Genomic DNA, 27,771 nt, shown 5'->3' on the forward strand with positions numbered 1-27,771 from the left:
CAGGAGGAAAATGGCAGCTCTGTTTCCCTGCCCTGCTATCAGCCCATGCACCTGGCGTTTGTTCTAGGGCTTTTTCTCCCCCCTTTCTCCTCATTTTCCTTTTATTGAGTCATTAAAAACTGGGAGTGGACCTCTCCAGGCCTGCAGTGGGCAATGGGAATGCTACCCAGACCCCACTGAAAAGAAAGTGATTAGGAAAAAAAAAAAAATCAGTTCACCTGATAATGGCACCTATGTTTCCATTGCCTTAAGCTTTCCTGGCCTCTGTCCTTCTACGGACAGCCCACTTGACCCCCTCCCAAGGTTAAAAAAAAAACAAAGAAGACAACATACAAACAAATTCCAGTGTTTCAGGGGTGCGGAAGTGGGAGGAGGAACCTTGGGGAGGGAAGTGGGGCCAAAGGGCACTCTGAGACATGAAGACACAAACAGAGTGTAATATACAGGCTGGGCAACAGTCGTTAAAGCAAATAGTAACACCTAAGCCACCGACCAATACAAACACCACAGAAGGGGACGAAAGTCGTCAAGAGAAATTAAAAAGCAAAACCAAAACCGAGAAAATAATTACCCAACCTCCCACCTCCCGTACGCCCCCAAAATGATCTGTAAGCAAAGCTGCCCTCCCTCCCCGCTCGCCCCAGCCCGCCCTTCCTGCCAGTGCTGGAAGCGTCCAAAGTCTGTGCTGAGCGCCTGGGGCTGGCCGGGGGCGTGCGTGCGTGTGCGGGGGGGGTGAGCGTGCGTGCAGTGTGTGCGCAAGCGGCTGCGGCACGCTCGGCTCCGCTCGGCAGGGATGCAGGGGGAATGGGAGGGCATCACTCGTGTGTGTGTGTGTGTGTGTGTGTGTGTGTGTGTGTAGCAATGGGGTGCCGAGCTACACGTACCACTCCTTTTTGGAAATAAAAGAGCCGTCGTTCTGTGAGACCATGTTCTCCGCTATGTCGAGCTGCTCGGGGTCGTACTGGAAGCCGAGTGTCCTTTCATCGTAAGGTTCGGGGTGCGCCTCCCCCTCGTCTACCGTGAAGTAAGGCCGCTTAGCATCCTCCTCGTATTTGTTGGGGCCACCCAGCTTGCGCTCACCTCCCGCATCGTCGTCCTCGTCTTCGTAGGTGCTGCCGCCCAGCGGGCCCGGCTTCTTCTCGTCATCTGAGTCGTCAGGGTACTGGAGGTTTTGGGCCATGGGCGGGTGATGCTGTGGGATGCCGGCCTTGCTGTAGCCATTGCCGTACACGTGCTTCTTTGTGCTGTAGTCACCCTTGAAGGTGTGACGCCGACGCCGGAGTACCACAAAGAGCACCACGGCCACCACCAGGACCAGCGAGACTCCTCCCACTATGCCCCCAATCACCGGTGTGGGGATGTTCGGCTGCACCATGGATTTGCGATCATCGATTGGAGACGGGGTGTAGGGAAATTCTGGGTAGGAAAAGACAGATGGAAGGGGGAACAGTGTCAAACCATGCGGAAACGCGCCCTCCCTCCATGCTTTCATTGCCATTTTTGGGGGGTGGGGGGTGGGAAGATGAGGGTAAGGAACAGGGAAGGGAAAAACTAGGGAAAGGGGAAAAGGGTGCATCCTCACAGGGGTCAGCGCACAGGAGCTCTGCCTCAGCAAGGGGAACGCAGCGTGCCGTGCCAAGCTCGCCAAGCCTCATGCAGGAGCCCAGCAGGCTGGAAGCAGTGGTTCCCTCCCCACCCCACCTGGTTTCTCCAGACGGGCTTAGATCCCACAAGCTCAGTGCCTTGAGTGCAGACACTTCCCGTTTTATTGGGTGACATTTCAGGTCCAGTTTACCAGAGCATACTGACAGCCCCAGGTTGCTCCTGCTGGGGAGCAAGACCCAAATCCCATCCAATGGTGGGCACCGAGCTGCCACAACTGCTCCCATATATGCCACGCTAGACCCACCAGCTTTGCATCCCCCTCCTCGGCATCCCAGCCCAGCCTGGCCCCAACCAGTCTAGGTCGGGCCAGAAGGCAGTGGCACTTTGTGATCTCTCCTCCCACCCACCCCACAAGTGATCCGCGGCTGCACAGTGCTGCTCGGAGTCACGGCTGGCTCCTGAACCCGCTTGCTGACCCGGCTGTGCTCTGCAGCATGGGGACACAGACCTCCCACTGTTCCTTTCTCTTCTGCTATCACTGTGGCCAGCATAGTGCCACTACTCATGCTCATCTTGTTCCTGCAGTTACCCTGACCTATTTAAAAAAAGTAAATAACTCAAAAGAGAAAAAGAAAAGAGATGAGAAAGAAGCTCTCTTCTCTTTCATGCAGTTCAACGCCCACACTTCGGTGCTGATAAAGTTGGATCCAGGACTTAAATCAACCTTCCTAGCACTCCCTGGGTACAGTTACAGCCCCTGGCCAAACTCAGCTTTCACACACTGCCTGTTGAGCACCTGTGTCCATGAGGCATTAAGCACCACATGGCTGTCTCAGTCCTTCACCTTGCCTCTGACTTTAGACAGTAGGCGCCTGGTTAATGTCCCCTGGCTGCCTTGCCCTCGCACTCCATGCTCAGACCCCTTGGACTGCTTTTTCCACCCCCAAGGCCTGTCTGCCAGCCCTGCTCATAGCTGCAAGCCTTCATTGCTGCTCTGGAGCCTCCTGGCCCTCACTTTTTACCGTGGCAGCCAAGGACAGGCTCAGACCGACCAGCAATCTCAGCACGCCCTCCCAGAAGAGCAGCCGGGACGGGGCAATGGGGAAGGAGGGGCTCAAAGGCAGCAAATTCAAAAGGGATATGAGGCAGACTCTGCCTCCTGCCCCCTCTTCATGTGCCTGCAGGACTGCCTGCTGCTGGCAGCCACGTCTCTGCATCAGGGCAGGAAGCCCTGAACAAGCAGGAGCTGGGCAGGGAGTGGGTTTCCCTGCAGCACAGCTTAGCCCAGCTGCTAAGGAAGAGGTGAGAAAAGAGCTTCCCCTGGGTAGAGGCAGTTCCTGAAACAGCTGCGGATTTTGGATAAGGGTACTGAAATCAAGCAATTGCTGGCCTGATCCTTGCAGCATAAATGTTTTGCCTGTGCCTGAGAGCTGTTTCATTCCTGCCTGTCCTGAGACATCAGCCCAACAACAGCATCTTGGTTTCTGCAGTACTGACTTGCCTTGAGCAAAGCTTCATGAGCCTGAAACCACACACAGAGCAGAGCAGCACACTGGGCAGCACAGGCTGGGGACAGGCAGATGGAGGGCCTCCCTGCTGCAGCCAGAATGAGGAGCAAGACGCTGTGCAGGCAGGAGCCAGCATCTCTTTCCAAAGACAGCCTTCAGAGCAGGAGCGAGGGCATATATTTCAGCATAGGGAGCTGGGACCGGGTTCTGGAAAGCCAAAACCACATGTTGCATCAACAGAAGACTTGTCATAGCCAGCTGGTTAATGCAAAACCTCTCTGCAGAGACAGCAAGAAATGTCACGTCCAGCCCCTGGTATCCACCCCCTGGTAATCCTCGCTGCTGAGGGCTCAGCTTCAACCACACAAGCATCCACACAGCTCTTTCTAGTCCTGCCCATGCCATCTCCCCAGGACCGCTCCTTGCCATCACAGCTTCCGCAACCCTGTGGTGCCCAATTCCCAAAACTGTGCATAAAGCAGGGGTCCACCTGGAGCTTAAGTGGGTGCAGGGAAAGACCAGCAAGCTGGCTCAGATCCCAGGGGCTGTATCTTTTATTTTCCCCTACCCCACAGCTCTGATCTGAAGCTTCTTCCTACCTTGCTTTTCCCCACAGCAAGGCTGATTTTGTGCACGGGACCAATACGCCACCCTGAAAAGACCCAGATACGGTGTGTATGCTGGGCACAGGATCCCTAAAGCCGCACTGATCCCCTCTGCCTCCCAGCTCTGGAAAACAGACAGATCTGAGAGGGGAAGTCTGTGCACAATTTCAAAAGGAGCTTGGCCCACTTTTCTATTAAAAGCCTCATTAACCGCCCAGGTTGGACGCATGAAGTGAAAAGGGGAATGTTTTTCTACCTTTCTCATAGATATTTCTTTTTTTCCTGCCCTTTGTGTGTCCGCCCCTGAGATAGCACTCGCCTACATGCCACCCCCCCTGCCACTGCCAACGCCACGGACACAAAAATTAACATGCCGCTGTGTTGGATTTCACACGCTGTTCAGGGAAGGAACTATTTTCTGCTCAGATCCCATCCCCATCCTCCTCGCAGTGGCCCAGTTCCCATGCCAGAGAAAACAAAACCAAACTGTGGGAAGAGAGGGAGAAGAAAGATGGGAAGATCGCAAGCCAGCAGCCGAAATCGTCCCCTCCCTACCCCACATAGTTTCCTTCAACCACCCCCCCCCCGCCTCTTCGCCACAGAGCGAAGTGGCTCTGGGGATGCGGCGGGGGAACGCGGCTAAGCCCCGGTTCGAGGCGGGAGGGGACGGACACGACGGGTAGAAACGAGGCGTGAGCGACCCCAGAGCGGAGGGGGACGGGCCGCTCCGGAGCAGGGGGAGGGCACACGCCTCACACCGCCGCTGGATGGCGGTACAGACCGCCGATGCCTCCGGAGCAGCTGGGTGGGCGCTGCCGGAGCCCCTCACCGTGGCCGCCGGGCTGCAGCGAGCAGCGAGCCGAGCCGGGAAGGGAGCGGCGGGTCCCGGCCCGGGCTCTGCCCTGGCGTGCCTCTGCCTTGCGACAAGGTCCCCTCCGCAAAGCCAGCCGGTGAGCAGGGAGCAGCAGCCCACCCTGCGCCCCAGGCCGGACCCCCCCCCCCCCCCCCCCGCCCCGCCGCTGGCTCCCTTTGCTTTCGGCCTCCTCCAGCCCGGCCCTCCAGAGCCGGGCCCTGGCGGGGATCCCCGCGCCCCGCAGCCGCCCGGCGCAGCCTGGCATGCCTGCAGCCCTCCGCCACGGTGCCCCGGCGTTCAAGGGCCCCGTTAATTAATGACTCGGGACAGGTCCGGTTCTCAGCGGGTGTCACTCCGCACGCATCCACTGCTGTCAGCCCCACAAAGGGGGGTTTACCCCCGCCCCCGCCCACCGAGTTTCGTGTCTGGGGTGCAGAAGAGAGCAGAACTGCAGCCTGGGGAGAGAGGGGAAAGTGTGGGAAAAGGATCCCCTTTTTGTGTTCGAGGGGTGCGTGAAATTTCTGGAAACTGGTGCGATGCCCGAGTGTGCTGGGGGCCCCATGTGAAAAATCCATTAGGAAGAGCCTGGAGAGAATTAAAGCCGCTGTGAAAAGCGGACTGGAGAAACAGGAGACAGCAGAGTGGAGGGAGGGGGAACAAGCTAGGCTTTAATGCCAGCATAAAAAGCCTCCCCCCCCTCCTGCTACCCCCCCCCAGCCCTCATAAAAAGAGGGAGTGCTGTATGAATAGGAATTAAAGCAGCAACACTATCTGCCCACTGCCCGGCTCTGCCAGCTGTTGCATTCAGCCCAGCTTCCTGTCCCTGTGCCAGGAGCCAGACCTCTGGGGCGGCAGCTGGGAGCGCAGGGAGACGGGGGTTCGCCCTGGGCTTCGCTCTGGCACCTGGCCGAGCCCACAGGTTCTCTTTGATCCCTCCATGCAAGGCGGAGGGCTCCGAGCACCTCCCTGCCTCAGCTCCTGCCTTCTCCCGGCAGCACCCCGGGGCACAGCAGTGCTGCCACCGCAGAGACAAACCAGGCCTTCCCCATCACACGAACGGCTTCAAAAACACACCTTGTAAAAATCACATCTTTCTTTTAATGGCTGCTTTCCAATAAAAATGAGACGTATGCAAATCATCTTGCCTGTCCATCAATCCCTTATCTAATGCTTTTTGAACCTGCTGGCCAATTTCAGTGCTATCTGACAGAAGAAGAATGAGCCAAAATCATCCCTATCATAAAGCTCTTGGGGAGAGCTGGAGTGGGATCCCTGGCAGAGGTGGGAGCTAAACCTCATTAAACATCACAGAACCCACAGGGACAAGAGGCGGCTCCCAAGGGCAGGAAGGGCCCAGATCAGAAAAGGCATATTTTCAGACACCAAATAATTCTTCTATGATACGCAGATCCACAGGAAACCAGCTTTCAAAAGCCGTTCTGCTCACCACACTGCTTAGATATTTTAAAAGATACTACTTCCTGTGGACACATTTTTTCTTGAAGCCACATTTCCATCCTTTTCCCTTCAATCATAAGGGCCAAGGAAAAACCCAGCACCAGCCGAGATTCTCACTGTAGCCACGGGCATTGAGGAGAATGTCAAACTCCATGAGAAATTACCTTCTGGACATGTGTCAGCCCAAGCTGCTCCTTGCATGAAGCTCCTCCAGAGGAAGGCCCTGGATTTCCTTCTGCCTTGCAAAAGCAAACACCTGCTGCAATGGGAAGCAGGGGGGCCTTTGGCAGGCTCTAGCCAGGGCAAGCAGCAGCTCCGGGGAGGAGCAGGAACCTTAATTCCAGTGCGTTCATGGAGCTTCTCAGTTCCCAGATGACCTCAGCAGAGTGGTGATCATGTGGGGTTTTTTTAAGAGACAGATTGCTGATGGCAAACTTTCCCTGCCAGTACAGTCCACACCAAATTATCCCAGGACTCTGACCCGCTGTATTACAGACGTGTACATGAGTGAAGATATGGAGATACCTCTGGACCTGCCTCAGGCGGGAGCGGGCTGCAATTTGAGAAGCCCGTAGCACTGCTGTCCTTCTTCCTTCACAACAGCCCTTGCACCTATGCATGCCTCTCTCTCGCTTCAACGGATCCTGCCTTTCCTCTCCCTACCAGGGCTTTCTGCTCTCCTCGTGCAGAGCGGGGCAGGGGGGAGAGGAGGCGGTGGGGGTGGAAAAACCACTGGCAACTAATCCAGAAGTTTAGCAGCTGCCACTGGCATTTCAGAGTGTGATGGCTTTTAGGCCAGATGCCAAACGTGTCTTAGGTTTTAATCTCTCTGTCAGGTCACCTATCGCTTGTCAATCAAGCGCTGCTCCCGCAGGGGCCGCTGGCACAGATGCCATCAGACAGGATGCAGCAGACGCTCCTACCCGCCATCCGGAAGATTAGCATCAGACGGACCCCCCCCCACCCCCGGCTTGCTCCTCTTTAGTCCCCGGCCCCGTCTTCCCACCTAAAGCAGCCACAAGCGCTTGCTGGCGCAGCATGGCATGACCCTGGCCGGCAGCTGGGCTTTGGGTGCACCTGCTCTGGGCTTGGGATTTAACGCTTCCCGGAAAGGGCTTTCTCTTGCGCTCTAAGCCCGTAGCAAAGGCCTGCTGCCGCATGGCAGAGGGCTCCAGTGAGCCCCACAGGCTGTTTGCAGTGACCTTGCTGGGACAAGATTGCTGGTGGTGTGTAAATAACTCCCTGCTGCAAGCCAAGCAAACGGGGGGGGGGGGGGGGGGGGGCCGTCAGCCCCTGCCAACCTTTCCTTCCCCCACAGCCTGTAGCACATCCAAGGCCAGGGCTGCAAAGCTGCCTGCCCGCAGGCTGGCACAGCCCTGGGCAGGGAACTGCACAGAGCCTCCTGTCCTCACAGCCCGTCCCTGGGGCACCTGCACATCTTGTCCTGTCTCCGGGAAATCCGGGGGAGCTTGCAGAATCCTGAAGGAGAAGACCCCTTCCTGGCCTCGGGAAACAGGTGGGAGCCCTGCAGCAGAGAGGCTGATAGCAGTCCCTGCCTCAGCACAGGCTCTGCTCTCCCTGCTCCCCCAGCTCCAGCACTGTGAACCTCCTTCGGTTTTGATGTTTGCCTGGTGCTTGAAGGCCCACAGGGAGAAGAGATGTTTTAACGACATCTTTCTCCTTGTGTTTCCTCTGGCTGAAGCCAGCACACAAGTGCATGAATGTCCCCCTGCATACCCACACAAATGTATATGTACACACATGCACAAGGGCCAGGGTATGTACATGCACTGCTGCACGCCAGCCCATACAGCTAAGCACATGTTCATAAATACATGCATATTCACATATGCCAATGCACTGATGCTCTTGCGTCCTGCATGCACGCATGACTGCGCAGCAGGACGTCCCTGTGCAGGCATGCAGGTTTGGGAGGCCCATTTGCATGCCAGGATGCAGATCAGGGTCACGCATTATGTGTTTATGTACACGACCAGCTCTCTGTGCAGGACCACCACACCCGTGTGCAGGCACGCAGGGACACGCATGCAGTCCATAACCACAGCCTTTTATTATGTCACCCAACTGCCTGTAATAAATAGTTACATGTCACACTACATGGCTTGGCTGCGACTGACAAAGGTCCTGCAAGGCAGGAGAAGCTATTATAGGAACAGATTGCTGGAATAAAATATTAAATTTCCACTTATCAATCTCTTTAATGCGCTATAACTCTAATAGAAGCGTTCAGCCTTCTCCCCCTGAACAAATCACCCTCCCCATGAGGGGGCTGAACTAGCCCTGCACTCCTCCTCTCTGGGGCTGGGAGGAAGGATGCTGGGTAGCAGGAGGAGGGATGCCTGTACGCAGGGAGACGGGAGGGGGAAAAGCCGCTGCAGGGCTTTCTCTGCATCAGCCTTCTGGTTTTTTTTCTCCCAAGGCTGGCTGCTCACTAGATTGAACTCCATTTATTGCATGCAGCTCTTGAAAGAGGTTTCGTGGTCCACTGACAATCCCTAAATTGCCTGCAAGACCCAAACAAATGTACCTGTAATAGCTGAGCGAAGACGGCTGAGCCCTCCCCAGCACTGGCCTAATCGGTCCTTAGGGAGAACTGGATAAACATATTCAGATTCCATGAATTATTAAAAGTGGATTTTTTATGTGGCGGAGGCCTGGCCTAACGGGTTGGCTGCTAATCCCTCCTAACGGGACAGCTGTGGGTGTGCCCTTCTTTCCCTCTCATTTAACCTCAACCCCACAATTCGGATCTTTGGGAATAAATTGAGATTGTAGGCAGGCAGACATCAACCCAAAGTCATTCCCCAGAAATCCTGCCAGTCCCCGCTTCCCTTGCCAGCACTGCGCTGATCGAGCATGTGAACAATGCTCTACCAGTCCCCTGAAAAACCATCAGGAAGGGAGACATTAACCAAACCCCGGACGGGGAACCCACAGATCCTCGTCCCTAGAGGAGCCCGTGCCCGTGCAGGCGAGTCAGTGCAGCCCACCCAGGCTGCGATGCTATTGTGGTGCTGAGATAGACAAAATCCTGGCAGGTGGCAGCAGGAAATATGAAGAGAGAGCTGTATCTGGTGTTTGGGAACACGTGTCCTGACACCTCAAGAGATACTGGGTGGCTGGGTAGACAGAACACCACCAAGAAATGGACATACAGGCTATGCAGAATTGGAAAATGAGACACGGTGAAGAGAGCCTGTTCCCAAGTTGTCTTCTGCAATACCCATCCCACCTCTTTCTCTGCGACTGGGGACTGAGTTTGCAGGCTTTTTCCCTCCGATCACCCTTTCATATGTGACCCAAGGTGCTTGTTACTAAGTAGGATGGTTTTCTCTTGCCAATGGGAAGCGAGTCTGCTCAGTTTGTACCAGGCAGTTGCCTGCACTGTCCCAGAAACACAGTGCCTTCGGTGGCAACTCCCATAAAATGGCCAGCGGCTGAACAGATTTTGGCCATGACCTTCCCCCAGCTTCGGGCGGTTGGGCAGGGCTGGGCAGGGCGGGTGCTGCTCCACGTCTGTCCTGAACAAAGAAAGAGCTTTGTTCTTGTGGTGCCTTTCACTGGCAAATGAAAAATCCCCCAGAGAAAAGCATATACTGGGAACAACTCAGCAGGCAAGGATCCAGGACAGGAGGTGTGAATTAAAGGCCTGCTACAGTGATAATGATCATAAATAAATAGTTGGTAATTAGCATCTAATTAGCACATCCCATCCATTGACCTCCAAGCACTTGGATAGAGGAAGATTAGCCTGGTTTACCCATGTTACAGAAGAGGGGAGCTGAGGTGGTGAGGGTGCCAAACAGTGTTATTGCTAATTTCAGGAGGTCAGCTGCCCGGGCCTCGTCTTTACCCTTGCTCAGCACTTACCACTGTAGAGGGCAGGTGGAGGGGGCTGGAGCTCGGCCCCTCTGAGAAGCCCATTTCATCACTCTCAGGTTAGACAACTCTTCAAGGACTGGGGTGGCTCAGAGAGGTGGCCTGCTATCAGAACAGCGGGTGCTCTGATTTGCCTCAGTCTGGACAGCAGGAAGGGCTAACAACCCTGGGGAACTTGTCCTTTATTTCCCACACCTTGGGAACCCCCAGTGTGCCTCATTGCCCATCCAGCTTGTAGGGACCTGTGCTGTCTGTGGTATTTGCAGGATGCAGGAAGCCTGCTGCTCTCCAGCTCACCTGGCTGCAGTCACAGTCCCGCCGCTCTCCCCAGAGAGAGCAGGTCTGGATCTACAACACCCCACGGTCCCTGCCTTGAGCCCAGTTGGAAAAGTGGCCATATGCCGTGGTTTGTGCTGCCTGCCCACCTGGCAATGGTCCTATGCTGGGGTGTAGGGGGAGCACCGAAAGGAGACCAGCGCGGAGCCCCCACAGTGCTACTGGCCAGCTGGGGGGCCAGAGGAGAGCCTCGGCAAGTAGTCCCAGCTGCCAGGCATGTCTCCCAGGCAGGCGGTGCTGCTTCATCAGATGGTCACTCCCTCCTCTGTCCCCCGAGAGCCCGGAGCTTATTGCAGTGTGACAGTGCTCCAACTCACTACTGCAAGAGGTACTTCCATCTCTCTCATGAGACCCACAAATGCTGGTCACTGCCTGTCATTAACCCACTGATAAAACCAATTGCTCCTTTTACCCCAAAGAAATGCGGTAAACTTGCCTTCCCCGCTCTCAAAGCACCAAAAGCCACTTTTCCCCTTTGGTGATGCCTTGCAATATAACTTTGTGTCTCTGAAATCAGGCTATTGCCATATGTTATTTCTTCTCTTTAACCTACTTCTTGACATCACTTTCTCTCCCTGACACTACCTAAGCATATCCACATGTCTTCTCCTCACTCCTGTGGCTACACTGATTTGCAAGTCATCAAATTCCTTCTGTCTCATATGACATCACACAGCATCACTTCCCATTGCCTGCGTCCTGTGATGTTATTCATTTCTGGAGCCCTGACAAAGCTACTCAAGTGCTCACAGCCTCTCAGTAACCTGTGGCAGCCGGGTGAGCAAGTGCACAGACCAACATGGCATTGGAAGGAGCACAAATGAAAAATCATGAGAACTGCCTAACATCAGAAACACCAAACATCATCCTGAACAAATGACTCATCCATCTCATGCTTTACTGCCTCAGTGGCAGTCTATATCCTCATCCTACTCCTTCTTCTACCCTCTAACAAATATCTCCTTGACATGTCTTCGCTTTTAACACGTCCAATGATCTCTCTGAATCCAGAGCAGAAGACAAGGGGGAAACAAATTGAACGTATCTTGGTGTAAGAAAGGAAAAGACAACAAGAGGAAAGGAGAAAAAAATCCAAGGCAAACCAGTGCAAAACCAGTGCAAAGCAAAGAACTTTACTGCTCCCTTTGCATCATGAAACTCCCCACCCCTAGAAGGAGACACTGGTGACTCAGACAGATGTTAAGGAGATGTAACTGACATCATCAGTTACATCATCATTTGTCAGCCGCTCACACTCTCCTCTCCCCACCTCCTCCTCCTCCTCTTCGGTCTTTCAAAGCACACCAAGTGTTTTCCTACCTGTGACATTGACTTCCACCAAGCCCGACCGTGTACCAATGGCGTTGGAGGCCTCACAGATGTAGGGTGCCAGCCACGCTGTAGGAGACAGGCCCTTTAAAGTAGATGGTATTGTTCTGGATTTCCACGCTCCCTGGCAGAGTCCCATTTGGCCTAGGGGAAACAAAGATCATGGTTGAGCCCAGAGATGATACTCAGTAGGGTCAAGCAGTATTGCAGAGGTGACACTGACATGCTGGTTCTGCGCTTGCCATTGGGCAGGTCCAGAACCTAGTGGTGCTGACTGGAAAATACCCATTAATGTAGTCAGCCTTGAAACCAAACCCTCAGACAGCAGCATTACAGGAAAGAGTCAGTAGAGTGTCTCCAGGGTAAATCCACTGCATGATGAGAATCAGGTTCTTTACATGGATTGTGGGTTTTTTTCCCCTTCTCTGTGATCACAAGGGAGATTGCACATATTTGGGTCACACACAGCCCCCTGGATTTGGCTAACGGGATGTGGAACATTTTCACTTTATGTTCTCTCCTATCCAGAAAACAGACTAAGAGCCTTAAAGCGGTTCATTTTCCAGCACAATCCCCGAGCAGGTACAAGCTTAGGGTAAGATGGCCAGGTCACTCTTTTGTTTCAGGTGTCTCACCTCTAGCAGGCTCATCTTCAGGGTGTTCCTCCATCCCTGGCTTTCCATTTGATGGAAAACACAGGAATGGGACACCAGCTTGACCTTGCTTTACTCCTATTTCCTGCCTGTGTAACTCTCCTGTGCAGCTGATGAGCCAGTGTTAATTGCAACTCAAGCTGGAGTAAAGCAGTGCTGATTTAGAGCCCTGCCATCTATGACTCGCCTATGTCATTATAGTCAGATAAGTGTGAAACTGCAATAATGCTAAACTAAGTCTAGAGATACACAGAATAAATGAACAAAGGCAGATAAAAAATAAAAAAAACCCCTGTGTGTTAGGAAAAGACACACATGGCCTGGTTATTCTTAATTACTGAAGCAAAGTAAAGTAATTACTTCTCTTAGGCAATTAAAAATTACTCAAGTAATTCTTTCCCCTCCTCCCAACAAAAATGTGCACATATTGTCAGCAATTTGTAAGAAACAAAAGGGAATAATGGGGGTATAATTAGGTTTGTAAAGAAGTGCCTAAATGCACACGCACATATTTTTCATATCTACATATACACATAGGCACATATGTATAGCAAACACATTAGTCCTTCCCAGTCACATCAAGCCAATGATCCCAAAGCTGATGGAAGAATAGAATAGCCTAACGTTGGGTCCTCTGCCTATAGGGCCCTGAATCTACAAAGACAAGGGCACATCCAAAAACTGTGGTGTGGGATGCTAAAGAAGGCTATTGCTTCCTCTAACAGCTCCCCTGACTGTTGCTCATCATGATCCAAATGAGAGGAGAGGAAAGCATGGCTGTTTTTTACATTCCAGGCAGGAGCAAAACATCATCAGCAGTAATTGCTTCCTGAGCCCCAGGAAGGGGAAGAGGCACATACAAGCACATGGATAAACCAAAGATGCTGGTGGCTATTTCTCTGGCTACCCAGCCAAAGAAATGAGGAATCAGTTTAATATTACCAAAGTGGCACTGTGGGAAGGAAGGGGATGGCCATGGATCTTATTCCCATTTCTTACCTCCCTACACACACATGCGCCACATATCTCGGTGGCTGGCTGCAGTACAGTTATTTATCAGGCTTTCATCCCGCCTGCTTTGTTTGCCTCTTTCTTGCAGGGCCCCACTCACAGGCAGCCTGGGGCCAAGAATGGGAGAGCAGGAGACTGGGCTGAAAGAGCCAGGGGGCAACTCTGTACCCCAGCTTTTTCTTCCTCCTCCCTTTCTGCTTCTATTTCCCCCAGTCTCACTTGCTCTCTCTCACTCTCTACTTCCCTCTTCTTCTGCCTCCATTCTCCTTACCTTCAGCTGCACTCCATCTTTCCTTTCCATCTGCTCAGGTCAATAATCCTATACTCAGTCCTAACTGACCCACAAAGTGTGCAAAAAGGGAGAGGCTGGGGAATCGGACTGAAGCGCTATCGGGTTCAGAAACCTGTACTCTTTAATTCCATGCTTTCTCTCTCTCCATTTTTCTCCCCACAGTTCCTTCTCAAAGCAAAGTATTGATGCTCCCAGCCCCTTAGCTGTAACTCAAAAAGCACTTGCAGGCTAAAGACAGACAAATGGACATATACACAGCTCACAGAGAATCCACAGGAAAACAACTCTTTCCAGTGTTAAAAAAAAATAAATCATCAATCACACAAGCACAGAGGGACCAACTCAATGCCTGGCTTAAAGACGTGCTGTTCTCAAGAACCGTTTCTGCCAGAGATGAATTTATTACCAGCGCAGTGTGTAAAGCAGGTGTGCAAATGACACAAAATACTCAGACTCGGTCATGCAGCGCCATGCTCAGCCCTGACACCTGCATTCCCTATTGTGTTTGAGCCTCGTTGGTAACTAACCCTCTTTCCTGCCCTGGGCTACAGAAACATCACCTGGCTGAGATGTTTGGCACCTGGTTACCCCGTGCTTCAGCTCGCAGCCTGCCTTCAGCATTACTATCACAGCAGGAGCAGATTGCCCCAACAGAGATCAGGGGACGCTTATGCTGCTGGCTGTGTCTATACACAGCGACAGAGCTCCTGCCATGGAGAACCTGATGCCCAGGAGCTCAGAAAGCGCCCAGCCTCCAGCCCCGCATGTGAACAATACCAGAACAAAGGGATGAAATGACTTGCCCAAAAGCAGAGAGAAAACCTGCCTCCTGTCCCCAGCTCCATCTCAAAAGGCTCGCTTAAGCTCAACTCGGCAGCTCTGCTACACAGAGATAGCCTAAACTGGGATCTCTTCTGCCTTGGGTGCCACAAGGGCTATCTTTGCCTCTAACACATTCCTGGCAATGTTGTGAGGAACCCAGAGAGTCCCCTCGGAGTTTAAGTCGAACTGGCAGAACCAACAGAGGGAGAGAGCTGGGGATGAGAACTAGAAAAAAGGCAAGAAAAACAATCCTCTTCAGACTTTCACTGTGAACAGTTTGATGTGGGAAGCAAAATGAGAGAGAATATGCCTAGCTCCTTGCAAAGCCATTTTGAGAGCCTCTTTCCTCATGACAAATGCCAGCTGAAAAGAAGAAAGGATCCATTTGATCTTTCTTTTTTAAAGCTACATGAGTGCTTATAGAATAGAGACGGAGAGAGAACCACATCGGGTTGCATCAATTCCCATCCGACTCCCCAGACACCCCTTGCTCACTTTTCAGTCCCTTTAGTGTGTTCAGCCAAAAGCTGAAGCCCTGGAGGACAAGGAATTGCTTCTGTTTAATGTCAGTCATGTGGGGATGAGTGCTCCAAAGGGGAGCTCCTGCTTACAGCTGGGGCTGATTCCAGTGAAAGGTTTTCTCACACGCAGACAAATTTTGTGCCCCTTGAAGGAAGGGAAATCCTGGGTTCTTTTCCAGCTCTGCTACTGAAGCACTTAGTGGTGCTGGGCAAATTATTCACCTTGTCATATCTCAGCTGGTTCACATCACCAGGGCAGAATATTATTCCAGTGAAGTGAGGACAGGAAGTTATCGTGGGTATTGAGGCTGCACTGCGCTGGTGGCAAGCTCCATCCCAGCGCGGTAGAGGGGGTGTGTGTATGATTCTTACCCACTGCACTTCCCTCCTGAGACTGAACTGGAAGACACTAGGGGAAGACCCAGCTGAAAGACAAGGACTAACCCCTGTCCATCGCAAGGTGAGATGGCTCTGTGTGGCTCAACTAAAATGCTAGCCCCAGCTCTGTCAGCTGGGGCCATAGGCCACGGGAAAATTCAGATAAAGCCCACCCACCCAAAACAAGTCCATCGCCCTAGTTGCTTCAAACACCGCATTGCCTGCCTCTAAAGCACAGGCTGCCCTCTAGACAGGGCTGGCAGGGCAGCAAGCCTTGTTTGGGATCTGACAAGCTCAGCTTCAGAGGATGGCCAGCACAGGAGGGGGTGAGCCAGAAAGGCCAAGGCTGAGACAGCAGCTTCCCTGGTTTGCAAATAAAGAAATTAGTTCCGGTCCCTGTGCAACGAAGGCCTCCTGGCAGAGCTGTGCCAGGGAACCAGAATCAGCTCTGAGCATTCTGCAGGAGCACAGCTCCAGCAACTACAAGTGTCCAGCTCTCCCCTCACATGCACAGGTTTTACCTTGGAGTGACACCACTGACAGTAATGGGACTGGGCCCTAACTGACCAGAGGGTGACTGAGGTTTCTACAGAGACTCCTTGGCCCTGTTCGAAGATCATATGTGCTGCTGAGAGCAGAAGCATTGTAGGCACTTACAGCTTCCATTCATAGGTGTGAGCTGGGGGGTTGGCATCAGATTTGCATATCAGCTTCACATCCTTCCGGTTGAGAAACCAGTTGCCATCAAAGCCCTCAATAGTGACTTCTGGCTCATCTGCAGGGGACGAAAAAGATAGAAAAGCAGGATGGAAAAGGAGAGGAAAGAGTTATGGAAAAGCAAGAGGGAGAAAATGAAATAGGAAGAGGTGAGGGGGCAGGGGTGGGAGAAGGAGAGAGATTGCAACGTGGGAAAGATGATGGGACAAGGAATGTGAGAGAGGGTGAATGAAGGAGAGAGAGAAGGGCAGGAACCAAGGGACGTGGCAGGGGCAAAGAGAAAGAAGGTGTGAAAAAGAGAAAGCATATGATTATTCCATGATCACTTCAGTTTTCACTCTCCAGAAAAAGAGAGCAGCCCCCTACTTCAGCGCCTCCACCAGACCAACATATTCCCTTCAGAAAACTCCTCTTTTGCCAAACTTTATCACCCACCCCTGGGACTGACCACGGAGCACTGCTCTCCAGCCCTATCCATGCTCACTTACACTGCACGTTGAGGGTCATGCTATCGGTGAAGCGGTCCAGCTGGTAATTGACCACGCACATTAGCTGCTGCCGGTGGGCTTCCCGGCTCGGCACCAGTCGGTACCGGCTGATGACTGTGATGGTGCCATTGCTATTCCGGATCTCCTGAAACTCTGCTTCCCCTTTGAGCTTGGTGTCCCAGGTGACAGTGCTGGGGGGCTTCCCATTAGAGGAGGTGCAGGTAGCTACCAAGATCTTTTCTGTCCTGCCAGACTTAGCAATAAGTGGCCGCTTGGTGCCCTCCATCCGATTTGTGGGCTTGGCTGCAAGGAAGCGTAAAAAGGAGGAGGAGGAGGAGAAAAAGGTATGGTTAGAAAAGCAATGCTACCCTCTCTACTACAACCCTAGAGCCATCTAGCACCACTGAGCCTGTGACAGACCTTGTGGTGAATCCAGAGCTGCCGCAAATTGCCAGCAACCTACTCTGGGGAGAGAATGGTGGAGGTGCCCTAGATGCACAGATACATGATGGAAAGTCAATCCTTTCCTGCCATAGGTTTTCAGCCCTATGTTAGAACGAGAAGCCAAAATTGGAGAGCAAATGAATCGTGCAGACCTTGGGTGGGTTCTATTCGCTCACAACCCTAAGCTCCATGGACAAGCTCTACTTGTGCTTAGGATCTCTCTGTTGTCTTTTCTCTCTGTTCACTTGACAGCCACCAGCTCATTAAAACTCACCACTCCCTTAGGGAACAGGTCACTGTTATTGCATCTGCATTAAGCGATAGCGGAATTGAGGCTTTGAAAGAGGAAGAGGCATTCCTATGCTAGCTCAGTGAACCACCTACCTTGGGTTCCCTGCTCTTCACCTCTTTACAGTCAACTTGAAAGATCATCATAGGTAAAATTTACCTCCGAGATTCACCTTTGCCCTGAGCTCCCAGGACATGACTGTCAGGTTCCTCAAGATCTGTTTAACTGGAGGCAATGGTTCACACTACAAAGCTTGTCCAGTATCTTACCCAGCACAGTGAGGTTCAGTTGACTTTCCCGGTTGCCAGTTGGGAAGGTAGCAAACTCACAGATGTAAACTCCCTCATCCTCCAGCTCTAGCCGAGAGAGCTGAATGGTGCCATCTTTGAAGGAAGGATTCCGGAAAGTCACTCGCTCTTTGTAGGGAGAGAGGATGGAGACCCCCATGGCAGGGTTATAGATGGCCACATTCTGCTTGGAGCCATTGGTGGCTTTCTGCCACGTGACCTGCGTGATCTTCACATTGGGGAGCGGATTGGTGAAGCTGCAGTGCAGGACCACATCTGTCCCGATAAATCCCGAGACTGTGTCATTGACTAAGACAGTCTGAGCTTGCAGCCCTGCAATAAAATGGAAAGACATGAATATACGTGTACTTCTCAGAGGAAGAGAGAAAAACAATGGTTCTTGGACATCAGGCCCATGAACTCCTTTATTTATTCCATTTGCTGCTTCTTGGCATGGCTGATACAAGAGCAGTCTATGGCTACAGGCACTCAGTACCTTCTGCAACTACCTGCATCCACCTGCAGCTCCATTCCTGTTCATAAACACCTTCCTTCCCACAATTGGTGTTCACACTTCACTACGACCAGCCCTAATGCTCTGCAGCCAGCCTAGGACTCATGATCACCAAAAGGCACAAGGTTGGATCAATAATACTTCCCTTCCTTTTGTCTTCAACTTTGGATGACAGTAAATCAGTTATTGTAAATATACAGAGCATGCGTATCTGGAGGCATATGAAAGCACTGATATTTATCACCATAGCATGTCCTAACATATGCTAACACACACTCAGACATCCATTTAATCCTATTGGAAATGCATCAGTAATTAAATGAGCTGCAAAGACTCAGCCCTGATTTCAGAGTAGCAATAGCTGCAGCATCTCTCCTATGAAGACAGGCTGAAAGAGTTGGGGTTGTTCAGTCTGGAGAAGAGAAGGCTGCAGGGAGACCTTATAGCAGCCTTTTGGTACCTAAAGGGGGCCTACAAGAAAGCTGGAGAGGGATTTTTTTATAAGGGGACAGGACAAGAGGTAATGGCTTTAAACTGAAAGAGGGTAGATTTAGGTTAGCTGTAAGGAAGAAGTTCTTCACTGTGAGGGTGGTGAGGCACTGGCACGGGTTGCCCAGAGAGGTTGTGGATGCCCCATCCCTGGCAGTGTTCAAGGCCAGGTTGGATGGGACTTTGAGCAACCTGGTCTAGTGGAAGGTGTCCCTGCCCATGGCAGGGGGGGTGGAACTAGGTGATCTTTAAGGTCCCTTCCAACCCAAACCATTCTACGATTCTATGAATAGTTCCCATATAAGAATAGATTTACAGCAGTGCCTATATACCTTGCACGATCTACCTGCATGATCTAGATAATTTCTGTGGCCTTTTTTTAACCCCAGAAGTGGCGGCATTTAGGAACCTTCCATCTTGATTCTGTGGAGTAAAGATGAAACATGCTTGGGAAAAGTGGTGGCTGGTGCTCATGACTGCTATTCTGTCTCAGTTGATTCCTCCCCTTACAGCTGGAGAAAAATGTCTCCCACCAGGCCGACCCTGAAATTCATCTTTGGCTGCCACTGTGTCTTTCCCTAATCTGTATGTTTAGAGATAATGCTCTGGTAATTATACAGCCAGTATTTATATGATAAATACAACAGAGAAGCAAGGTGGTAAGAACAAGAAAAGCAGGTTTTGCTCACTGCTTCTGGCAGAATCTGAAACTGGATGTATGCTGGGAGCCTGAGAGTAAAGGAAAGAAAGGGGTAATAAAAAAAGAAAGATGTACAAAGAGTGAGGAACATGAAAGCGTAATGAAAGACAGAGAAGCTGGGGAAAGAAAAAAACCCATAGCAAGAGAAACAGGACAGCATCTTCTAACTGAGGGGACAGAGCATTTCTGAGATGTCACCCCCACACTGTTCTTCCAGGGGAAGAACGGGCTCCCTGTGCAAGGCCAAAAGGAACTCAGTCTTAACCCCCACAGTCCCCAGTAGATGTGCCCTGTGACTTCTACATGTGAACCTGAGCAAAAGACTCCTTCCTGCAGTTTCACACACACGCAAGTGCAGGCATACAAAAGTCTTCTCACCCACAAACACCGCCTTTACCATCCTCTCGGCACGCTCCCATGTTTTCCCCTCACTCCATGCCTGCTGTACTCAGCCTGATCTCAGTCCCCACATCTCATCTAAGCCTCTTCTTTCTCCCCTTCTCCTTCCCTCTGTGCCAAGCCTGTGACCCTGAGGACAAGCCTCAACAATCCAGCCCGGCCATGAGACGCCATCAGCTGACCACAGTCATCAGCAGTTAAGACCGAAACTCAGTCTCTAGAGCTTTGTGTGAACCTGCCCCCTTCCCTGAGTCAAGCGCTGGTTTGCCCCACACCCTAGCATTGCAGCTGGGTGCTGAAGAATGTTTTTCAGCACTGCTTACAGCCACAGAAAGCACCGGTGCCCTCATGTGCCTGCACGCATGAAGCCATCAAGTCCTTAGAGGCTGTCAGCTGAGCTGGCAGGGTTGCACCTTCCCCCTCCCAGCGTAGCCAGGGCCATTTTTGCCATGCATGTCCCTCCAGAAACCAGAGGGAAGGAACGTTCCTGCTCTGATAAAGTCACAGCTGGACCATGTTTTTCCATGCCAACCGGAGGCAGTGGCCTACTGGAGAAGGATGTCCAGGCAGTAAGACACAGTGAAAGACTTTTCTGACACCGGTCTGGCCTGTGCCCTGTGGGACCCCGTGGCCCACAACAGCCTGCCTGATGAAATGAGAGCGCCGGGTGCAGAGCGGGGCTGGGTTTAGATAATGCTATGCTGGGATTTGAGGAAAGAACGGGTGGATGGGGAGGGGGGAGATGTCTCCAACATGCTTTGCAGCATATGCTGCTCCTTCTACCCCGGAGGTGAGAGAGCCTCTTGCAGAATTGCCCACACCCGCGGAGGTGAGCAACAGCTTTGCCAAGCAGTCTGGCTCTGAAGTCTTTAGAGCCTTGCAAAGCGTGTGGGAGCTTGCCAGGGAGCAAAAGCAATCACGTAGCAAAGGCCCTGGGAACAACCTGCCGCCCATCTCACGGCTGCCTGGCTGTAGGTGTGCTCAGCACTCCCTCTTTCTCCCAAGGCTGGAGGAGAGCGGATTCATCAGCACCAGTCCCCACCTCTTTCATGAAGGGCCCATGCCCCCCGAGCAGAGCCTGCCTGGGGCTGGGGCGATGGCTCGGCTGGCTCCGCTCCCACACAAGCTCCCTGACCCCCCACAGGCCTCGGCGGTTCCCTTTGAACCAGGCTTTCGACATCCCAGTAAAAGAGGCCCTGTTCGCGACAGCAGGAAGCCGTGGCCCAGCACCTCCTGGCAGCGCCAGAAAAGCAAGAGATGAGCCAAACCCCGGAGAGGAGAGGACGGAAAGCCACCAGCCTCTCCTCGGAGTTGCCCTTGCAGGGCAGCTGGGAGGACAGGACGGTCTCTTCCTAGCAGGGCATGCGGACGAGGAGCACGGCACGCAGGAGGCTACGCCAGGCTGAAGGCCACCACTGCCCAGGGATGGGCACCTAAGATGTGCCCCTTAAATAAAGATATTGTCAGCCAACCTGGCAGAGAATGTGATATATATCACGAGAGAGATCAACCCAATCCCTCACTTCATCATTACTATGCCCTTTCTTTACGCTATGATTTCCCTGCAAATTAATGAATGACCCTTTTAAAAATCAAGTTATTTTTCTTGACCTTAAGTAGTAGTAACGATTCCCAGTTCTACGCTCCCCCTTCTACCCCACCCCGGCCACGGGAGTTATGCATCAGTGCAGACTGCACCTGGACACAAATTGGAGAAAAAGCAGACTTTGGTGCTGATGAATTTGACCCTGAACCGGACCCCAGAATGGCCCTGCAGAACCCTCCTCTGCCCAGGTGTAAAGAGTCAGACTTTCGTCTAGGGAAAAAGCTGATGCCAGCTGAGGACTGTTTGCCAACAACAAAACGCTGCTAAAGCTGGAATTCAGGCCCCTGCATGTAGCAGCTTTAACAAAAACACATTCCAAACTTTCTAGAGGCTTCAGGGGAAAAGGGGAAAAAAAAAAACAGCAGAAGAAATAACAAAGCAAAACAAACAAAAAATACCCCCAAAAACCCCAAACACTCTGCGGAAATCGTGTTTCCTTTCCAGGTGACTGAGTAACTCGTGGCTGTTTTGCAAGACAGGGTAAACTCTTCACGTTCCGCTCCTCCAAGCCTCTCATCAGGGAAATAATGCACCCATTGCTCTGCTCCGTACCATGGCAATAACACCCACACCTCAACGGCAATGATGAGGAAGGGGAGCAGAGGGAGTAAAGGGGTTTTGCAAGTCGCGGGATCGGCTTCCCATGCTCCCCATCCTAAATCAGAAGCCAGAGGGCAAGCTAGCGGCCGTCATGCTCTGGGGAGCTTTTGTTTGCAAGGTGACTGAGCTGGGATGGCAGGTCTTCCCTCTCCCCGTTATACACTCAATAATTCATCACAGCAAATGCATAGATAATTGATGGCAATGAGCGTGCAAGGCTGGGAGAGGAGGAGAAAATAAAATCACTAATCAGCCTCTGGAGAGGCTTGAACATATTAAGCAGGATGTGTGTGTGCATGTGCAGTGCTGGGGTTCGCCTTGCTTTTTCTTTGCTGAATGATGTGTGTGGTCGGTACGGCAGAGAAAAGGCTTGGGATACATCCTGCCATCATCAGTTCCTACGCCAGATCTTCCAGTGCCCACCAATCCACTCTGACACCTCCCAGGGGGCAGCCAGCACACGAGGAAGGATTAGCTATATAGGTTGAAGCTTGCTGAGATGTGTTTTACTCATTAGGTTTTTGGTGTTAATTTTTTGTTAAGGACCAAAAGCAGTAAAAAAGGCCCAGCTGAGTGCCAAAGACATGTTGGTGCCAAGACCTCATTAGTGGAGACCTCTGAGATCCTACTCCTCCACCTTGGCCTCTGAAGTGGTTTGTGTTGATGCCTTTCCCCACGATCCCAAACCCAGATATTTACTAGGTCATGCAAGGCCTTGGGGGCACTGTGCAGAACTCATGGTGCCCTGCAGCACAGGCAGTGGGCTGGGAAGGAAGGTCTGGACTCCCTGTGTGTGATGGGTGCTGGGGAGGGAGCGGACTAAGTGGCAGCTGGTGGCTCCTGCACCTGACAACCCTTTCTCCTAAAAGTCCCGGAGGTGCTGTTACATTGAGGCTCCCACACTCGCAAATCTGGTTCTTGCTCCCCCATATAGAAAGCTCTGGAAATAATCTCCAAGCACCAGTGAGCTCTGTCACAACTGCAAGCCTCCAATCAATGCCTCTTTGTTAAGAATCATGTGAACTCCACACTGCTTTGCACAACCTTGCCTCTGCTGAGCCTCTCACCAATTTCTCTCCCTCCTGTTCCTTGATACTCATCTCACCCCAAGGGCATTGAAACAGCCCTTGGCAGAAGTGTGATGAGCCACCCTTTGGTGTGGCAACATCATGGCTGGTGCAAATGTCAGAGGAATCAGGCCTAATAGTCTTTGCATCACTTAGAACTAAACTGAAGCGTCAGAGTAGCCAAGACTTTACAAAGGACAAAACAATGCATCACACTTCAACCTACAGAAGACCCTACATGAAGCACCTGATTTTGAGACAGCCCCTTGCTATGGGCAATGATGTCCTGTACATGCTCCCATATGCCTCACAGACACTTCAAACAGAGCTCCAAGAACTTTCCATGAGGGGAAAAATAGGATGGAACAGGAGCTCAAAACTTTCCAGCTGGTGGCACTTACCCCTTATGGGGCAGAACACAACCAGCCTCCAACAGCCCAAAGGAACGCCACAGGTGTGTTAGGCAGGGTGGGAAATGGGAAAGAAGATCCTAAATCCCAGCAAGGGAATTTCAGGTGGCAGGAAGCAAACGTTTGAGCTGGCGCTTGGCCAAGATGTTGGGGTTAATACCTTTCCTCTTGCCAGAGAGACTTTGTATTGATTGCCAGGCATCCAAATCAGTACTCTGCTGCTCTTCCAAAAGAGCACAGTGCCTGCCTCACCCTGCTTAGTCAATGGCTTGCAGCCGATTGCATTGAAGGAGTGGTCTCCAGTGACTCACCAACATGCACTTCCTGCAGCAGCAGACTTTCACTGGAGGTCTCTCTGTCATGCACTGATTCAGTTCTGCCCCACTTAAGTGTGGAGCTTGAACACCAAAGGGATTAGAAGAGGAAGACTGAGTTTCCAACACCAGGGGAGGGGGCCTTGGAAAGAAGATGAGAGAGTAAGAGATGTGGCAAGATTATAGCTCCAGGTGACATGGCTGCACATGAAAGTGAAAGGCCTGAGATAACATTGTGATCGGGTGGGGGCACACCAAGAGAAACTGCAAACCCAAGCATCCCTTCCTCCAGCTGAGAGCTGGGAGCTTTATGGGAGCTGACAGCAAGTACAATGGCCCATCTGGCTCTCATCCAAATCCCTCTCAAAAAAGAAAGAACGGGCTTGGCTTTGGCTTGCAAATGGGAAACACAGGGCCTTTTACTCTAGGTCACTGGTTCAAATCCAGAACCAGCACTTTGTAGCGACAGCAGAGATGTTATTATCTGAGGACCAGTCAATGGCTTGTATTGAGTGATGTCTCTAACCAGCCCTTCATTGGCTGTCTGCTGGGACAAGACAGTGGAGATGCCTTTGGGAAAAAGCAGGGTTGCCTTCTCCTGCCCATGCAGTATTTCCTCTTTGGATAAACAGAGCACAAAGCGGCCTCAGGATCCACTTGAATGAAAGATCTTTCCCAAAGGGCCTGATCCGCTGATGCTCCGCTTGTTCTCTGTTAAGGTTTCGGAAGTCTATTCATTGAGCCACCACTGAGATCCACACAAAGGCCCTAAACAAGACCAAGGCCATGTTTGTCCTAGGTGTTCTTCATAGAAATAGATGGAAGAAAAGCATACATCAGGGTGAGACCGGCCACAGATCAAATAGGCAGCGAAAAGCAGAGATGAACACCAGACTAGACCACTAGTTCTTGCTCTCTGTGCTTCAAACAGCCTCAGTTGTGGCCAACCTTCTAGTTCTCTAGGAAAAGGGCCGCAAACCAGAGGAGTGGGAAGGGAACAACCATGCCTGCCTTTGCTCATGGCTTTCCCTCTTTGCTGTACCTTTCCTGGCTTTCACACAGCTGCTTTGCTTCACTCCCCAAGTCAGGGGGAGGGGAACATGCCCCATGGCAAAAGCAGGAAGGCTGGCAGAGCAGGGCTCCTGCTGAAAGAGCTGACACAGCACTGGGAAAGGCCTTCCTGCAATAAAGCCATGAAACCCCATGCTCAGCAACAAAGCACAAAGGCTCCTCAGTCACTGCGGAGGAGCCAGCTCCTGTTGCCCGCCCCGCCCCGCAAGCATGTCAGCTAATCCTTCGGCAAGAGCTGCCAGTTCCCACACACCTGAGCAGCGAACCAGACTGCCCCTTGCCTCTACCTGACATGCACCGGTGCTCAGTACTTGGCCCACTTTCCCATCCATGCAGCCTGTCCCTCCAGGCCTTTTGGACTGGACTTTACTCCAGCTCCTTCCTCAGCTCTTTTTCACACCGTGCGCTCTTACTCATACCTGTCCAGTGCCTGGATTCAGAAGACTCTCATCTCCTTTCCCCTGTGGCCTTTTGCAGCTTGTTACAGCTAAGTCGCATCTCCTTTCTGCTCCTGCTACCCGTCTGCATAAGCCAGGAGAGGACTGCCTCTCAACCTGGTCTACAATGCTTATTGCTTTGACTTGCCCTCCCTCCATTTTAGTCCTACAAATTTTCCCATCCCTCTTGCATCTCTCCAACATCATCACCACACCCCAGGCCACTCACTTGCCTCTTCTCATCCCTAGACACTATTTCCTCTGGAGGGGCACCAGTGAATATGGCCAGGATCATAATTCTGCACTAGGAAAAGCAGGCAGCTAGCCAGGCAAAGACAAGGGTGGACAAAGAACAACAAATCAAAGACCCTTCTCTCAAGAGTCTTCTCATTGCTTGCCAGCAAGGAAAAAGCCAGGGTCTTCTTGCTTACCAACTGTGACCTGTAAACAAGAAGGAAGACTGAGAAAGGGGACCACATTCAGAGCCAATGCTTATTTGGTGGTTGGGTGAGGGCAGAAAAAACAGTACAGCTGGAAAATCAAGTGTGGAGGAGGGGAAAGAAAGCTGAAGCATTGAAGGGGCGGGGGGGGGGAGCTAATTAAGCTGAGACTGTCCTGAGACCTTATCTTGATGGGCCGAGTCCCCAAACGTACATGAGCATTTTCTCTGCCCTGCCTCTTTCTTGGACTTCCGCGTTGCCTTGGATGTTGTTCAAGGAACTCTCGTCCAGGGCTAAATATTCTCACTATTAGAGCTCTCCAGGTGCTAAGGAGGAGGGATTTAATGAAGAGCTGTGAAGAGGGGATCAGGATAGTAACGCATAGAGAGTCTCATTTCCAAAATGAAGGAACTTGAGACTGAAGAGATTCAATAAAAACAAAAATATACTCTATGGCACAGGAAGAGAGAACATCAGATCCTTCCTTCCATCCCTGGGCTGACAGCTCAGAGCTGGAGCACGACACGAGGGAGCTCTCAGGGCTCAGCCCGGTGATGACTCACTCACCTCCACAATGGGAACGCGACAAAGCCGAAACTCTGCTGACTCAGGCGTGACTTCAGTGCCAGAGTTAATAGCTGGCAGCCCTAATTTGACTGCCCCCACCAGCCTCGCTGCCCCCTGATTCTCTCTGTCCTCGCTGAAATCAAGCCTTTTTTATCAGAGGGATAGATGCCAGGTCACAGGAAATTACAAAAGGATACAACTCTCTGGTCTTCTGTCCAAGACATGGTGAAAAATGCACCCCCGCCAAACCACGCTGGTATTGGCCAGGCCTGCAATTTTGGTGAAGAAGATCAAAACTCCTACTTTCCTATACTTGAAATGCCTACTAACCAGTCACAGCTTTCTGACTGTGGTCTTGCTTTCCTCTTCTCTTTCCTCCCATTATCTTTTTAGTATATAATGTATTGCTGATATTTCACTATCTCCTTAAGTTAGAGAGAAACGTTTTCTTTTATTGCAAGCGGGAACGCCATGTTCTGTTCTACTATAATTTGTTCAAAGATAGAAACAACAAACTTTTCTTGTGACCAGAAAAATGTGATGTATGTTCTGGCAGCTCATGACCTGTCAGAGCTGACAACTAGGAAAAATTTCTGCAAGCAACATGAATGCAAACATGGCACCCAACAGATACAGTGGACAGACACCCTTTGCCAGCTGACTGCCTGTGATTTTTCTCGTAATGTGTTTTAGCTTGCCCTAGAGATATTTCTGCAGGAAAGTGGAAGAGACTCAGACCTCCCAACTTTGTCTGGGTTGTTTAAGGATTCCTGCCCATGAACAACAGGCCGTAAAGAACAGTGTGTACGTATAAACCAAAACTCAGTGCCCTGCCTGATTTCCAGCCTGCTGCTGCTCAGCTTTCTTATCATGAAGTCCCTGTGCAGGGAACTAATTTTACAAATTTCACCTCTTCCCAGATTTATGATCTCCACACAACACTTCAGTCCTACCTGGGCCCCATCTGCAGGAATAAGTCTGCATATTTATGGAAAGCTTTGCATCTTCAAAAGGCTTTTCAAACAGTAACTAATTAATCCTCCAACACCCTTAGAGGCAGGAAAGTATTATTACCCCTGCTTTCAGGGATGGGGAAATCAGAGGTGCTGAATGACAAAGAGATGTGCCCAAGGCCACTCAGGCAATGGTTGGCAATCTCACTTGAATGGGTTGGTTTAGATGTGGGTATCTGCGTATTATGGTGACAATTCTCACCTAAGGAAGCAGCTATGGAGGCATTTGTGGTAAGGCCTCACAGTCCCACCCACCACTGAGGCAAATAGAAAAGGTCACGCTCATTTTTATGGCTGAGGAAACCGAGGCACAGGGAGATGAAGTGGAAAACCTATTCTATTGACAGAGCCTGGAAGCAAACCTAAACATTATCCACGTCAACAGCTAGACTGAAGGTTCCCAAAATGTGGCCCACGTTTTTCTCGATAACGAGCAAACTGGCTGCGACGGTGAGTGTCCCATTCAATCTCTGAGCAAAGCCAGCTCCACAATTCCAGTCCCCACTGCCTTGAGGAGCTGACATGCACTCCAGGTTTGCCTCATCTCTCTCACTTGCCAGATCAGTGGCTGCTGTGATCCGGCTAGCCTGGGTTTAGATCTGGCATGGCCCACTACAGCTCAGCAGGAATGCCACCTCAGCGAGGAAA

General features: G+C 51.6%; 1 protein-coding gene across 1 annotated transcript in view; it reads right to left on the reverse strand.

Annotated features, from left to right (window-relative positions):
• Positions 1–27,771, reverse strand: part of NECTIN1 (nectin cell adhesion molecule 1) — a 108,358-nt gene that overhangs the window by 41,941 nt on the left and 38,646 nt on the right. The window contains 5 exon segments of the mRNA XM_041125279.1: positions 11,586–11,649; positions 11,651–11,738; positions 15,929–16,046; positions 16,477–16,779; positions 17,479–17,829. Coding sequence (XP_040981213.1) covers positions 11,586–11,649; positions 11,651–11,738; positions 15,929–16,046; positions 16,477–16,779; positions 17,479–17,829 — 924 coding nt within the window.

This window comes from Aquila chrysaetos, chromosome 8, assembly GCF_900496995.4.
Source record: "Aquila chrysaetos chrysaetos chromosome 8, bAquChr1.4, whole genome shotgun sequence".
Taxonomy (NCBI): Eukaryota; Metazoa; Chordata; class Aves; order Accipitriformes; family Accipitridae; genus Aquila; species Aquila chrysaetos.